Below are 16,702 nucleotides of genomic sequence, written 5' to 3'. Positions count from 1 at the left end.
ACATATATAGTAGTTTTTGTTTTCAACTATTTCGCAGAAAGAAATTTGACATCAATATGAATGGCAGAGGATAGGGTGTGTTATTTAGTTGAAAGTATTGATGAATATTGAATCAGGTGTCCCGAATTCAGACTTCTAGACTATGTTTCAGCCATCCCATATACTAGATGACGTAGATTCAGTCAGATAGTCAGTGCGCGTCACACCACATCATTAAGTGGCGTCCACTTAACCCTAGGTAAACATGGTGATCCACTGTTGGCAAGCAAAGCACCAGCCTCGATTCTTCTCGAGTACACACTGTGTACTAACAGGTCGTGTTTCAGCGTTAAGCCATACTTACTGCTGGCCAGTCCGGGATGTTCAGTGCCTAATGTTTGATGTCGGGCACCTGGGTCATAATCACTTTCTTGCGTCAGGAATCGCTGGACACATGGCGTTGATTGATATAACATACACGTTAAATGTTACTATTAGACATACTTTCTTACGTTACTGCACTGAAGGGGGGGGGTAATTTTATGCCGCACTCAGCAATAGACCGCTCTGTAAATAATCGAGTCTGGACCAGACAATCCAGTGATCAACATCATGAGCATCTATCTACGCAGTCGGGATACGATGACATGTGTCAGCCAAATCAGCATGCCTGGCCAACCCATCCCTAACTGAAGATTAATTCTAACCCGAAACTTCACGGGTTATTGCATAAGTGACAAAACCCTGCCCATAATCAAATGATGCAAACAGTAGAGTCCGTCCTGGGGTTCCGACTTTTATGCACCACAATCGAGTAGAGGCAATATTTGGAGTTGGCGAAAAGGTGAGCTGTGTCCGCCCCACTTGTCGATGAGTCATAAACACAGGCAAAGACAGGGTACCTGTTCACCTGAGACAGATGAAATACCGTACGAGTCAAAATACGGAATTTCATCAAACATCATTTTGGCATTGATGCGTCAAATTTAGAGATTCCTCCAAATGTCCTCCATGAAAAACAGAAATCTTTACCAAGCCCTAGTGTTGTAGCCTTGATAAACAAGGATACATATGGCTCCCTTTTAAAAGTCTTCGTAGAAAGGACAGTGGCGCCAGTGTCACTAGATACGTTTTCTGACAACAACACCAGCAAGCCCCAAAACACCCATGTTCAAGTAAATTGTCGGAGTTTACACCGCACCCAAGTAAAACCTCTATATTCAATGACCAACTACCATGCTTGTCCCTAATCCTCTCATCCAGCCGTTTATTTAAAGACTGAGAAGTTTAGCAGTTGGCATGGAGCTTGCCATACCACCACATAGCTGTTACATACATCTAGAACTAGACTACCGCTGCTTGCTATGTAATGAATGCCAAAGGCATTTCTAGGGTAGCTAATCTGGCATGGACTTTGAGCTACCGAGCATGTTCATTTGAACCGAACACTGCTACCTTGGGATATGGTTCTTCTTCTATATATTTTTATTCTATAAATAAAACACCTTTAATTTTGCAATATAGATAAAATAGAGCATTGAAACTCCCACGGAACCTCTATTCCTGAAGCCTATATCAACTACACAATTTCTGATTAGTATATTGTGAAATATGTATTGACAGGGTGGTGGCCGCAAAGGGACTTGATAAAGCATGACTCACAACCACATGCAGTGTATTTTATGTAACGAGTGTAGCGCTAGAAGTTTCTAAAACATTCATTTCTTCATCGATTTCGTTCAAATTTGGAATATATGTTAATCATAACATATAAAAAAAGTATACGATTGCAAAAGTGTAGATTCATATTTTTAAAAAGTATCGTCCAAACAGAGATTCGAACCCTTGTGCTCACAACAGTCTAACCTGGCTCACCTAGTAATCCATTAACATGATACCAATACCCCTCTTATAAGAGACCCAGGTTATTCTATATAAATAAGGGATTATAATGTCTTCATCCTGACCGAATGCAAAACAACTACAGCTTCAGATGGTGTTTTCATGCGCGATGCCTGTTATTGTTCTCTACAACAACCTGAGGACGTTGGTAAATAACCTATTGACATATTTATGGAAGCTGTCATATTCACATTGCATTTCTTACAGCTGGGTATATTATCTCTGATTCGCTTACGTAGATGGATATTCAGTAAAATGTTTAATATTATTAACAGGAAATAATGATATAAAATAGTCTTATAGCCGTTGGAATTTCCACATAATATTTGGTGTCTATAAGGTCGTTACATGTCTCAGTTTCATGTGTAAGGGCATCCTCAGTATTATAGTAAGCATAATTTGACTCTGTTTACAGCAATATGTCACCAATACCACGATGGTACACTCAGAGATGGGCTTCACGCATTGTACCCATGAGCAGAATCAAACCAGGGCTTTCGCCGTGAAGAGTTTACATTTTAACTACAGTGCTACCTCGGCCGCTACAGGGCTACCCCATCACGTATTTAAGAACTGGGGGCGGTGGGGTAGCCTAGTGGTTAAAGCGTTGGCTCGTCACGCTGAAGACCCGGGTTCGAATCCCCACATGGGTACAATGTGTGAAGCCCATTTCGGGTGTCCCCCACCGTGATGTTGCTGGAATATTGCTAAAAGCGGCGTAAAACCAAAACTCAGTCAGTCAGTCAGTCAGTTTTAGAACTGACGGTTCACACCGTATGTTTACGACACAGTATGGAGTGATGAGTTCGAAATCAATTCAGCCTATCTTTGCTGTAGACGACATGTTCAGCAGGATATTCGTTTTATTGTTAATCTGTGTCATTCTCTGGGGTATGCACGGTTAGATTTATACGTATACCCATAAAATGTCTGTCGTTGATGTTATCGGACGACATGTTCAACAGACAGGATATGCGTTTTTAACTTATCGGACTCTTAATCTTTCTCATTCTCTGGAGTAAGTTAGGTATTTATATATACTCATTATATGTTTGTCGTTGGTGTAGGCAGGTTCCCGCCCAGTCTTTTGTGTTTACGGTTACTTCAACATGTGTTGTGATTGCTTTTACTCTGAATTTATCATCACGCTTGTGCTTACCAATATGTGTTATAAGATTTGTGGATTTTGAGCAGGAAAGGATATCCGCAGAGTTAAACTGAAGCCGATATCATTGTGTTGAATCATAGATGTAAACCCATGAAGATCCGAACTAGAAACAGTCTTCAGCGACCCGAGCTTGTAAAAGGCGTCTAACGCGATCGGGTGGTCGGTCAGGCTCGCTGACTTGATTGGCACATGTCATCGTATCCCAATTGTGTAGATCGATGCTCATGCTGTTGATCACTGGATTGTTTCGTCCAGGCTCGATTATTTACAGATCGGCGTCATATAGCTGGAATATTGCTGAGTGGGCGTTAAACAACAAACAAGCAATCATAGATGTAATATCCTCACAGGTGCGTGAATGAGTTGATGTGGTTCTCCCCTCTTTTAGCAATATTCCATGAATATCACGGCCGAAACGGGCTTCCTACATTGTACCCATGTGGGGAATCGAACTCAATGTGAGCGAATATTTTAACCACTAGGCAAGCAACACTACCATCCTCCTCACGTTAAAATATTAACGCAGTAGTGTGTGTATGAAGATGATTTACGATAAATGTTTTCATTTTATTTTATTTTTAGATTCATAAACAATAAATACATCCTTCTAAAGAGGTAAATCAGTTGTTGATGTGTCATATATTTTGTCAAGATTTTATCAGAAGGGATAGTATAGTTCCTTGTTGAAACCCAGCTGTGATCGGTTTACAATTCCTATAATGCATTAGTATTTATGTTCATAACAAGAATAAATTATTATATATTTAGCACAATTATGTGTTTGTCTTGCTTTGTTAGGACTAAGTATGTGAAAGCATATTATCTAACATGACATAAATATGATGCCCATAGAATATACAACCGAGAATATACCTAAATCTGTTAATTACTTGATAATCCCAGGCATTGGTGTCTTTATTTCACAACTTTTGAAATACAATCAAGCGTGCCCTTCCTGTGAAGATCTCAAAAGGAAGTCATATGAACTGTGAACCAAAGTTCAAGTGAGTGAGTGAGTGAGTTTAGTTTTACGCCGCACTCGGCAATATTCCAGCTATATGGCGGCGGTCTGTAAATAATCGAGTCTGGACCAGACAACCCAGTGATCAACAGCATGAGCATCGATCTCCACAATTGGGAACCGATGACATGTGTCAACCAAGTCAGCGAGCCTGACCACCCGATCCCGTTAGTCGCCTTTTACGACAAGCATAGTCGCCTTTTATGACAAGAATGGGTTGCTAAAGACTTATTCTACCCCGGATCTTCACGGGTCCCAAAGTTCAAGGCCTCGATAAAGCTAATAGGGTTGCAGATTCCAAATTTGATGCATCACAGACATAAAATATGCCCGTTGCAATTAATCGTTTGATTTGTGGCGTAGGTTACCGTGATTGTTTCAGGTGATTGATTTCCCTGTCTTTGCATGTGTTTGTGACGTGTACCAGTTTCGAACACCTGATATCATCACTATTTGATTGTGATTCATGAATACATGATTTTGATATAATCAGAATCTGATAGATGAATCTGTTTTAAGGGATCACTATTTGTTTTGTTCCTTGTGACCGCAGCTCATTATAATTTCGCTTACAATATACACTAAGTTGACATTACAAAACAGCCACTACGTTATATCTTTGAGTTCGCTAAAAACACGTTCTCTAAAGACGTAATTAACTATATTTCTTATGATTATGAAAAGAAAATTGTTGCTTATGTTAGGATATTTTCCGATTTAACATAGTGAACCATATTTTAGTCTACATACATGACAGCTGGTGTGGTCAGCGTCCCCGTGCCCGTCACGGTCGAGTGAGGAGGTACCGACCAACCTGCAGCTTGGTTTCGTAATTAGACTGTTGGCGAGAAACATTAATCGTTCTGGATCAGTGGCCCTTTAAACACTCTGGACAGTGGCCCTTTAAACACGTAGATCAGTGTGTTTAAGTCCATCTAATCAAACACTGGATCGAATGTTATTTTTTCTTAGGACGCTAATATGTCGTAATCATATGGCAGAAAAACGGACTTACCTTTGTTGATAAACATTCACTACAGTGATTGATTTACACATGGAACTATTTTTATATATGTTTCACTATCAAACATGTTATATTTCAGAGCCAGGCACCTAATCACCAACACACAAGTCAGCCGCCTCATGTGGGTGTTCGAATCTGTTATGGGACTCAACCCAGCAAAAGTACTATAGTCTGTACTTAACTTCGAAAGTGTCATCCCAAAATATAACATTTGTCACATTTGACCACTTTCTTTACATTGGGTATTCATCATTCACAACGTTAATCAATTGTGCCTTTGAGTATATGGACTTGGTTTTGTCTGAAAGATTATTAGGCAAGCTAAATTTCTCTGTTCATTAGATCCTTGTCAGCTACAAAGGGTAGGGCGGTATATTTATACACATATACGGCCCCTGGCTGAGATTTGGTTGTCGCCCTCAGTGTCAATATATGAAGGATGCTGAAGTATCTGTGGTATTTCACTGACAAACTAGGTTAACTATGCCAGATCCCAACAACCAATACACCTATATCAGAAAAAACCTCACGAACCAACCCCAGCATTAGTTTGTTGAAGAACATTTACGTGAACACCTGGTGTCAGACTTTGTTTTCGGTGTTCCCTTCACATAATTGCATCGCTGTTTTCTCTTTTTCACGAATAATTTGATTATCAACTTTGACGTCATATATTTAACATATGGTAGTTTGGACCTGATTTGGTTTTTCATCGTAAACATTTATGTTGTTTATACACAACAAGTTCTGTCTTTTAAAATTTAGATAAGCTTGCAACTAACAGTTTACTCTTTTTCTTTTCTATGTTAAATTTGTACCGTTGTTCAGGGGTGGAAATAACCCATTGCCCGACGTCCGAGTCCAGTGTTCTTTTCTGTCGGGCAAGCAGATTTGTATATCACACTTTACCGGTGTCCAGTTGACTTTCCAATGTTTATTATGTTGTTTATTTAAAAAATCAGCAAAAAAACGGTTGGTATAGTGGGAAAATAATCAGGGCAAGTGACTTTACATGTGCCACTGTACCGGAGTACACTATCAATTTTAAACTTATTTCCACCCCCTGGTTGTTATAGGCCAGTCAACAAGTAGGTCAGATGGCCTGGTTCGTTATTCTCGGAACTTTAATGTACTGTTATGTTCCTGAAAGTATTGTTACATTGGAAGCGTGTTAAAGTATTTGATATTTGTTTAAATTAATACAATTTTACTCTTCATCTTGCAGGTGACCTCTGATATCCATATTGCAGAATTCAGACGGAGACTCCAGGAGCTGAACAATGCAGCGGGGATAAAGCACACGGAATTAAACCCTCATATTGCTTTAAGGGTGCAAGGAAACGATTAAAGGGTATCTGAAGATTTGTGACATAGGGATAACAACGACTGCGATTGACGAGGTGCACGAAATATGCTGCAGGGGATAAGACAAGGTGCCAATAAGTTGTAGTGCCGTAGCAATACGACGTGTTTCTTGTGACGACGGGGAACACTCCTCCTAAAACGCCATCAGTGTCAACATTTGATAACGGAACACGCCAGTGTTCAAGATATATACTGTCTTGCTAGACGAAGCAATGAAACCCAGCACATCTGAATGATCGTGGAGTATCTGTGACTTGCCTGCGAGTGTATTCAAATGCCTGGTTTACGGCTTACTAAAGAAAAGTGTGCTGTTGCACAGCTCGAGAGGACATACGAGGAATAGGACGCTTCTGTGCCATGAAGTGGTGTTTACCGTTCACGATGATTCAAAGGAAAAAATACAAATACATGTGGATTTTACCTGTGTTGATGATCTGTACAACACCTGTAATAGGTCAGAGTAGGGCCTACTGTAAAACGAACAGCTGTAAATGTAACAATGGACGAAAACCTACAATTAATTGCTCAGGAACGGATACCATTACATCTATACCAAAGGACCTATATCCCAATATTCGGGTTTTGTAAGTAGCTTTACAGTGTCATATTTGATGAGTGAGTGGGTCAGTGAGTGAATGAGTGAGTGAGTGAGTTAGAATATATAGTCACATTGGTAATATTTCAGCCATATCGTGTCTTTCAAAGTTATAATTCATAATAACGCAATTAAATTATTAAAAAACTGTCGACGAAGGACAGTAAAACAACTAGATTATCACAGATATGAATTTAAAACTAGTAATTAAATCTGAAACTGTTTCAACTAAAGAAGACAATACAATATCAAAACAGGCTGTAGATCGCCAACAACTGAAGGTAGATCACCATACCAAGAGCCATGGGGACTTACAGTACCTTTGCTACCTACATAAACCCTGCCGCTAGCGATTGTAGTAACATTTATCCATTATTAAACTCACAAACATACTACGCTTTAAACCTGGTAAGTGTTACATTGACTTTGAAGTTTTGGGACCTATGTACCCTTTCAGGAGGACAATACTTTTACACTACTTCAACCCCCTTCGGGGATACAGCCGCCAACAATCTCAGTTACTAATTTAAACTACTACTACTAAAATATGTATCTATATACAAATCATATCAATAGCGATTGTAGTAACATTTATCCATTATTAAACTCACAAAAATACTACGCTTTAATCCTGGTAAGTGTTACATTGACTTTGAAGTTTTGGGACCTATAGTTTGGCATGAAATGCAGGTGGGACCTATAGTTTGGCATGAAATGCAGGTGGACCCGTTTTTTTGTAAATATCTCTTCATCGAATGACCCAATCGATCTCAAACTGTGCAAGTGGATGTTTTGTCAGACAACCTAATCACATTGTAAATCACCGATTTTATGCATTTGTATTAAAGAATCTGTCTATGTAACTGTCAACAAAATAAACAGCAGAACGCAGAATGCTTGCAGAGGGAGGGAGCCAATGACCTGTAACAGCGGCAGTGTTGGGTCATAAAGGTCAATGCACGTCAATGCAGTTCATGATAGTTACCTGTGCACTGCAAAGTGATAGACCGTTTGGATCATTCACATTGACTACTTCTAGCTGTCATCATGAAAGCTTATTCAGATGATGCTAAACGTTTAAATAGAAATGTGTTGAATTTTTTTTAAAAAGAGAGCAAACGTAGCAAACCGATTTATAAGGTGTCGGATTACATGAAACGTACAACTTTTGCTCTTGGCATGGAAAAGAGCATCGTGCTAAAAATTGTGAAAAATAAACGAATAAACAAAACCTTGTACAAAAAGGTAGGCATCCAAAGTTAGATTCTTTTGACATCAGGGTCATCAGAGATGTCATTCGCCGGCTATTTGCAAAATTTAGAGATTTTAACCTACAGAAAAATTCTCACTAATGGGTTTTGTGGTTAATGTTGAACAACTCAGAGAAACAAACTCCGTATGATGGTTAACAGTTGGCACCCATCTTACCCTATTCACGACCTGTGACACCTCTTCATACCTGTCACGTGCATAGCTGACCTACATTGACGTGCATTGACCTTTATGACCCAACACTGCCGCTGTTACAGGTCATTGGCTCCCTCCCTCTGCAAGCATTCTGCGTTCTGCTGTTTATTTTGTTGACAGTTACATAGACAGATTCTTTAATACAAATGCATAAAATCGGTGATTTACAATGTAATTAGGTTGTCTGACAAAACATCCACTTGCACAGTTTGAGATCGATTGGGTCATTGGATGAAGAGATATTTACAAAAAAACTGGGTCCACATGCATTTCATGCCAAACTATATGTACCCTTTCAGGAGGACAATACTTTTACACTACTTCAACCCCCCCTTCGGGGATACAGCCGCCAACAATCTCAGTTACTAATTTAAACTACTACTACTGAAATATGTATCTATATACAAATCATATCAATAAAAATGTATCAATCGATTATATTTGTTTTAAATATTCGATAATAAAATGATGATTAACATTATTAAAAAGATCCTTAACAGTTTTAACGCTTAAATATTTGTCTCTTGTGATGGAAACATCAATGCAGTCAAGCAGTACATGCTTGACTGTGATTCTCTCATCACAAGGGATAACAAACGGCGGATCTTCACCTTTCAATAAGTATTCGTGGGTATATCTTGAATGACCAATACGACATCGTCGTATAATGACCTCTTCAAATCTGGACTGACAACCCAAGTAGTGTAACCAATATAGAGTTTTATTTCATGTCATTTATTTACACCTACTGGGGTGTCCCACTTCTTTTGCATGAGATCAAGGATGTATGATCTAATGACAGCTTTGTAATCAGAGTAGGGGATGAGAAGTGGTGTCACAGAGTTGTTGATTGCTGCCGTGGCAGCAAGATCGGCCATTGTGTTCCCAGAAATGCCAACGTGGCTGGGTAACCAACAAAAGACGATGTGGCATTGGCCAGTAGCAAGATCATAATGTAATTCAATAATTTCAATTGAAAGTAGATGTTTGCAAGAAAGATTTTTAATAACCTAGTAGAATCTGAATAGATTATATATTGTTTATATTTTGGGTGTTTATTAATATATTTTAAGGCTGTTTATAAGGCGTTTGCTTTAGCTGTGAACATTGAGCTGTGATCCGGTAATCTGGAAGATATTGTTCTGGATCGAAAGAGTGAGTGAGTGAGTCGGTGGGTTGGTGAATGAGTGAGTGAGTGAGGTTAAGGCAGCAGTTGGCAGTGTTCCAGCAACATCACCGAAGGCCACATCAGAAATAGGCTTAATTTATCGTGTGGGAAATTGAACAAGGCTCTTGGGCGTGACGGGCGAACACATTAACTCCTAGGTTACCCCACCCCTCGCTTCGGTTTGATCCACATAGCTATGCACTTAATGACCAAATTGCACATACCATGCACAGTAACACACACGTTTTACTCGAATTCTTCTTTAGACCCAGATCATATAGAGGAATGGAAAATGGTCACCATGGAAAATTGTCATTATAAGGTTCTTTCGAATAGGTCAGTTTAAAACCCCAGAAGTGTCAAATAAAAAAAAAACCCTGATATTTTATAAATCCAACAAAATCATATAAATAGTTCATTCACTATCCCTCACAGTGACACTAATGTGGTTGACAAAATTCAGGGAAAACATCGCTTTCTTCCCAAGAGCCTCGTTGCCTCCGCATCATTCTTGGTGCCTCAGGTTTGGTACCTCCCAAGCTGTCACTCTGGGTAATGCAGACGGATGCATTGTTTCGGGGTCTTCAAAATGGTGGGATGGAATGGTATCTCAAGAGTATCCGGAGAAGTCACATTCGCTCTCTGGGTTGCGTGCAGACAGAACAAGGGTTCTGACGATAAGCCTGTCCAGCGCGAAAGTGCCACAGTCGACCGAAATCGTTTTACTGAAAACAAGTTTAGTCTGTCAATAATAATACTTGCTAATAATAATGGAGTTAGTAAGCGATTGTTACATAACGGGGTGGTGAAGCATCCAAGTGGTTTAAGTGATCGCTTATCACGTCGAGGACCCGGGTTCAATTTCCAACATTGGTACATTTCGTGAAGCACATTTCTGGCGTCCCCCGCCGTAATTTTGTTGGAATATTGCTAAATGCGTCGCAAAACCATACTCACTCAATATTTTTACGCCTCTATCTTCAACTACGGGCACGGGTTTGCTGTCGAACCTAAACATACAATCAGGTGAACATGGATCTGAACCCACTTTATCTGAGATTCTGAGATACATAGGCAACTATGTACAGAGACTTCCAGCTAAACTTGACGCTATATTCTTAACGACACGTACAATCAACAGATCGAATGCAATATATTACAGTATTACAACCAAATAAATGAAACATCATCGTTATTTTTTTCTTTTCAGATCACTGACTGATACCAAGATAACAAGAATACAAGAAGAAGATTTTAGCACTGCAGAGACTATAGTGACCCTGTGAGTTACCGATAGATACATCAAGCCTGGAACTGTTACACATGGTAGATTCCAAATGTGTCGTACATGAATGTAACGCTGTAACGTCATTGTGGCGAGGTGGGGAATGTCTTGGTCGTTGTTAACATGAGCTGCACTTGTAAACAAGCTTGAAGAAGGTGGAACCCAAATACCTGGTGTCTTCACTTATTTTCAGTGTTCTATTCATAAATATTTTCGATACTTCCAGATTTGTTTAACAACAAAGGCTGCAAAATTGCAAAATTACGTGTAAGCACATGTGTTTGATAACGTCGATATTCTGAATACCTGAAATTAACCATACCCCCTAACCCCCACCCCAAAAAGGAAATCTGGGTCGTCGACGCTAACATTACTTACTTTGTGTGTGTGACAATGTGATACTCATACTGGAAGATGTGTAGCTGATCCCAGTGTTTTAGCAATTTTACAACGTTAGACAGTGACAACATATTATGGTCTAAATATGTTTAAGATCGTGTGCAAAATGTGTTCAGGTGTTCTTAATGTGGGAGAGACCCGTCTGTAGTCACTTAACGTATTTACAATGAATCCAGCATATGCACATTCAGTTTAGAATTTAAACACATTTCCAAACTTGTACGCCTGGTATATGTTTGTATTCGAACCCATTGTTGCGACGTGGAGCTAAATAAGCAGTACAAAAAGATCGACGAGTTAGGGATATCAAATCAAGAGTTCTATTTTGTATCAACAGTAAACCTGTCGTCTTTCATGCATTATGTGTTTGTATATCTGTTTCAGATTCTTGCAAAACAACGAGATAAATTACATTCATCCCAAGGCTTTCCGGAACCTATTCCGCTTACAAACACTGTGAGTAAATCTGTCACTCTCTTCAGATTCCACGCTTCTCTGCATGGTTGATGCACCCTTTTATATCCAGCTGAACTGCATGATATTCATGGACAACTGCGTGTTTGGAAATACACAGTCAATATTACCGAAATACACCGTCAATATTCCCGAGTCGACAATCACTATCACATACCTTCCCCTACATGTGGTACTTTGTTGCAGCAGGACCCGAGTTTCACACGTACGTGCAGATGTAGCCAACCAGTACACTACATACTTCCTACATGTCTATATGTACCCATCATTGAACTTACAGATTGTTTACCTGTCATCTAGTCCACATGAAACATCTCCTTGTCATTTGGCCTACCAACACATCACCATCGTCATGTATCTTTCTACATATACATCGTGATGTAATTGTCACGTAGTCTTCACGGGCTAACAGCTACATATACATCGTCATGTACCTGTCACTTAGACTTCACAGGCTAACAGCTACATATACATCGTCATGTACCTGTTACTTAGTCTTCACGGGCTAACAACTACATATACATCGTCATGTTCCTGTCACTTAGACTTCACAGGCTAACAACTACATATACATCGTCATGTACCTGTCACTTAGTCTTCACAGACTAACAGCTACATATACATCGTCATGTTCCTGTCGCTTAGACTTCACAGGCTAACAGCTACATATACATCGTCATCATCCCGTCACTAGTCTTCACGGGCTAACAGCTACATATACATCGTCACTTAGACTTCACAGGCTAACAACTACATATACATCGTCATGTACCTGTTACTTAGTCTTCACGGGCTAACAACTACATATACATCGTCATGTTCCTGTCACTTAGACTTCACAGGCTAACAACTACATATACATCACCATGTACCTGTTACTTAGACTTCACAGGCTAACAGCTACATATACATCGTCATGTACCTGTTACTTAGTCTTCACGGGCTAACAACTACATATACATCGTCATGTTCATGTCACTTAGTCTTCACAGACTAAGAACTACATATACATCGTCATGTACCTGTCACTTAGTCTTCACGGGCTAACAACTACATAAACATCGTCATGTTCATGTCACTTAGACTTCACAGAGTAACAACTACATATACATCGTCATGTTCATGTCACTTAGACTTCACAGGCTAACAACTACATATACATCACAATGTACCTCTTACTTAGACTTCACAGGCTAACAGCTACATATACATCGTCATGTACCTGTTACTTAGTCTTCACAGGCTAACAACTACATAAACATCGGTACCTGTTACTAACAACTACATATACATCGCTATCAACTACATATACATCATCATGTACCTGTCACTTAGTCTTCACGGGCTAACAACTACATATACATCGTCATGTTCATGTCACTTAGACTTCACAGGCTAACAACTACATATACATCACAATGTACCTGTTACTTAGACTTCACAGGCTAACAGCTACATATACAGGCTAACACGGGCTACATATACATCGTCATACCGTCACTTAGTCTTCACGGGCTAACAACTACATATACATCGTCACTACTAGTCTTCACAGGCTAACAACTACATATACATCGTCATGTACCTGTTACTTAGACTTCACAGGCTAACAACTACATATACATCGTCATGTTCATGTCACTTAGACTTCTAACAACTACATATACATCACAATGTCATGTACAGGCTAACAGCTACATATACATCGTCATGTCTTACTTAGTCTTCACGGGCTAACAACTACATATACATCGTCATGTACCTGTCACTTAGTCTTCTTACGGGCTAACAAACATATACATCGTCATACCTGTCACTTAGTCTTCACATAACAACGTAAACATGTCATGTACCTGTCACTTAGTCTTGTCACTTCAGTTCATCTTAGACTTCACAGACTAACAACTACATATACATGTTCATGTACCTGTCACTTAGTCTTCACAGGCTAACAACTATAAACACAACTACATATACATCGTCATGTACCTGTCACTTAGTCTTCACAGGCTAACAACTACATATACATCGTCATGTACCTGTCACTTAGTCTTCACGGGCTAACAACTACATAAACATCGTCATGTTCATGTCACTTAGTCTTCACAGACTAACAACTACATATACATCGTCATGTACCTGTCACTTAGTCTTCACAGGCTAACAACTACATATACATCGTCATGTACCTGTCACTTAGTCTTCACGGGCTAACAACTACATAAACATCGTCATGTACCATGTCACTTAGTCTTCACAGGCTAACAACTACATATACATCGTCATGTACCTGTCACTTAGTCTTCACAGGCTAACAACTACATATACATCGTCATGTCACTTAGTCTTCACAGGCTAACAACTACATATACATCGTCATGTACCTGTCACTTAGTCTTCACAGGCTAACAACTACATATACATCGTCATGTACCTGTCACTTAGTCTTCACAGGCTAACAACTACATATACATCGTCATGTTCATGTACTTCACTTAGTCTTCACAGGCTAACAACTACATATACATCGTCATGTACCTGTCACTTAGTCTTCACGGGCTAACAACTACATATACATCGTCATGTTCATGTCACTTAGTCTTCACAGACTAACAACTACATATACATCGTCATGTTCATGTCACTTAGTCTTCACAGACTAACAACTACATATATCGATCGTCATGTACCTGTCACTTAGTCTTGTCACATATACATCGTCATGTACCTGTCACTTAGTCTTCACAGGCTAACAACTACATATACATCGTCATGTACCTGTCACTTAGTCTTCACAGGCTAACAACAACATATACATCGTCATGTTCATGTCACTAAGTCTTCACAGGCTAACAACTACATATATATCACCATGTACTTGTTGCTAAACATATTGTCATTTATTTAGTCCATATATGGACTAAGTGCTAAAATAGATATTGTCATTTAGACACGACCAAGTTCCTACATGTTAAAATGTACCTGATTTCTCGTCATCACACTTCCAACTGCTCACAAGTCAACATATACTTGCCTTTTAGTCTAAAACACACCACGACGTACAGACTTACATGTATCACCACTAGATGTAACTGATATTCTAACACACTACCAAATACCTACCTGAAACATGTAAACGTCACTCCCTACTAAATATATACCTCTATTTTCTAATTCACTGCAACTTGCCTTCAGTTTGTTAATGTCGTTTCACATGAACACTAAAACAATGTCTACATGTTGTGTGAATGTACGAACAAGATCAATGTGTAATGTGTTTATACCTTCGGGATATGGTATAGTATGGCTACTATACTATGAAGGGTATTTTATACTTTGAAAGACTTCTTTCTGTAGGTCCTTAAACGACCGTTACACATAAAGGAGATGACTATAGGATATCAACATATTTATTATGAGGAACACAGTTACAGCGTATATGATTCATCCTTTTTTTCGAGGGCAAACAACTAGCAGACTTGCTAACTCCTTCATGTGTTATTTCCAGGAACCTGCAGGAAAATGCTCTGACCTCCATACCTGCACCTATGTTCCAGCATCTACCCAGTCTAACAGAGTTGTAAGTTCCACGATGCTTAATACATTCATTCATTCATTCATTCATTCATTCATTCATTCATTCATTCATTCATTCATTCATTCATTCATTCATTCATTCATTCATTCATTCATTCATTCATTCATTCTTGAGAAGGGAGAAATACTGGTTCGGGGTTTTGCAATATTGTGTAAAGTAAACTGTTTTCGCGGTGTAAGGAGCTGGGCTACCAAGCCCTTCCCCCTTCCTTCTGCGAGTAATCTGGATTCAGGTCCCCTCCCTCTAACCGATCGATTGTTCCATCGGTTGGACATCAGAAAACAACAAACTATATGTCTGATTGCCCAGATTAAAAAAACCCAAACAAACAAACCTTTTCAGAGCTGCGATCTGAAAAATACCATGTACTCACAACCAAGCAATCACTTTCTTGGGAAGCAGAACGTTTCACCATAGTTCTGTCTCTATCGGTGAAGCAAGATTATTAATCTGGGTATATTTTACGACTCTTCTTACAGTTGTATCATCACGTCAAGGATATTCACCCATTCCTATTTCCCTTAGATAATTCTACTTTTAGCTCTAAATGAGAAAGTAAAATTGATACTAACTCTGTGCAATTTTCGTTTTCTGGTGAAAAAACCCAAACATCTGTATATACTATATAGTGTGTGTATACATACTATTCGATGCATGATTTTTCAGTAATCTCAGAAAATGTTTAGACCGCCGCTACAAAGCTGGAATATTGCTAAGTGCGGCGTTAAACAACAACCAAACAACCAAGACAGAAACTGATTGAGTAAAGAGTTGTTGTGACTGAGAATCGTCATATCCTGCAGTATTTCAGCAGATATGAGCTTCACACATTGTACCAGTGTGGGGAATCGTACCCCGCTCTGGCGTGACGAGCAAGCGCTTGAACCATTAAGCCGTGACGGTTGTTAGTAGAAAAACAACAAATGTATGGCCCACGAATTCTTGTTGGTTGCATTTAGCGAGGATTGGATGAAGATTCCTTCACCGTTATCAAGCTATATTGAAGGGTAGCTAATGCCAGAAGTTGTTATCCATTAATTGGTACGTTTTCTGATTGACTCTGAAGTGAGTTCATGACTTACCTATTACTTCTATAATTGTTTGGTTGGTTGGCAATATTCAAAGTATAAGGCAGCGATTTGCAAATAATTGAGTCTGGACCAGACAATCCAGTGATGAACACCAGGCATAGAGCTACGCACTTGGGATACGATGACATGTGTCAACCAAGTCAGCGAGCCTGGCCACCAGCCTGGT

The 16,702-nt window shown here is 39.3% G+C and overlaps 1 protein-coding gene across 1 annotated transcript in view; it reads left to right on the top strand.

Moving 5' to 3' along the window:
• The window catches only part of LOC124259074, a 95,012-nt gene that overhangs the window by 23,901 nt on the left and 54,409 nt on the right, over window positions 1-16,702 (top strand). Inside the window, exons 2-5 of the mRNA XM_046693162.1 lie at window positions 6,320-7,043; window positions 10,900-10,971; window positions 11,758-11,829; window positions 15,356-15,427. Coding sequence (XP_046549118.1) covers window positions 6,817-7,043; window positions 10,900-10,971; window positions 11,758-11,829; window positions 15,356-15,427 — 443 coding nt within the window. The 5' untranslated portion in view covers window positions 6,320-6,816. The remainder of the gene's footprint in view (window positions 1-6,319; window positions 7,044-10,899; window positions 10,972-11,757; window positions 11,830-15,355; window positions 15,428-16,702) is intronic.

This window comes from Haliotis rubra, unplaced genomic scaffold, assembly GCF_003918875.1.
Source record: "Haliotis rubra isolate DU_JTF1 unplaced genomic scaffold, ASM391887v1 Scf71, whole genome shotgun sequence".
Taxonomy (NCBI): domain Eukaryota; kingdom Metazoa; phylum Mollusca; class Gastropoda; order Lepetellida; family Haliotidae; genus Haliotis; species Haliotis rubra.
The sequence above is the reverse complement of the archived record's forward strand: the minus strand, read 5'-3'. Positions and strand labels throughout refer to the sequence as shown.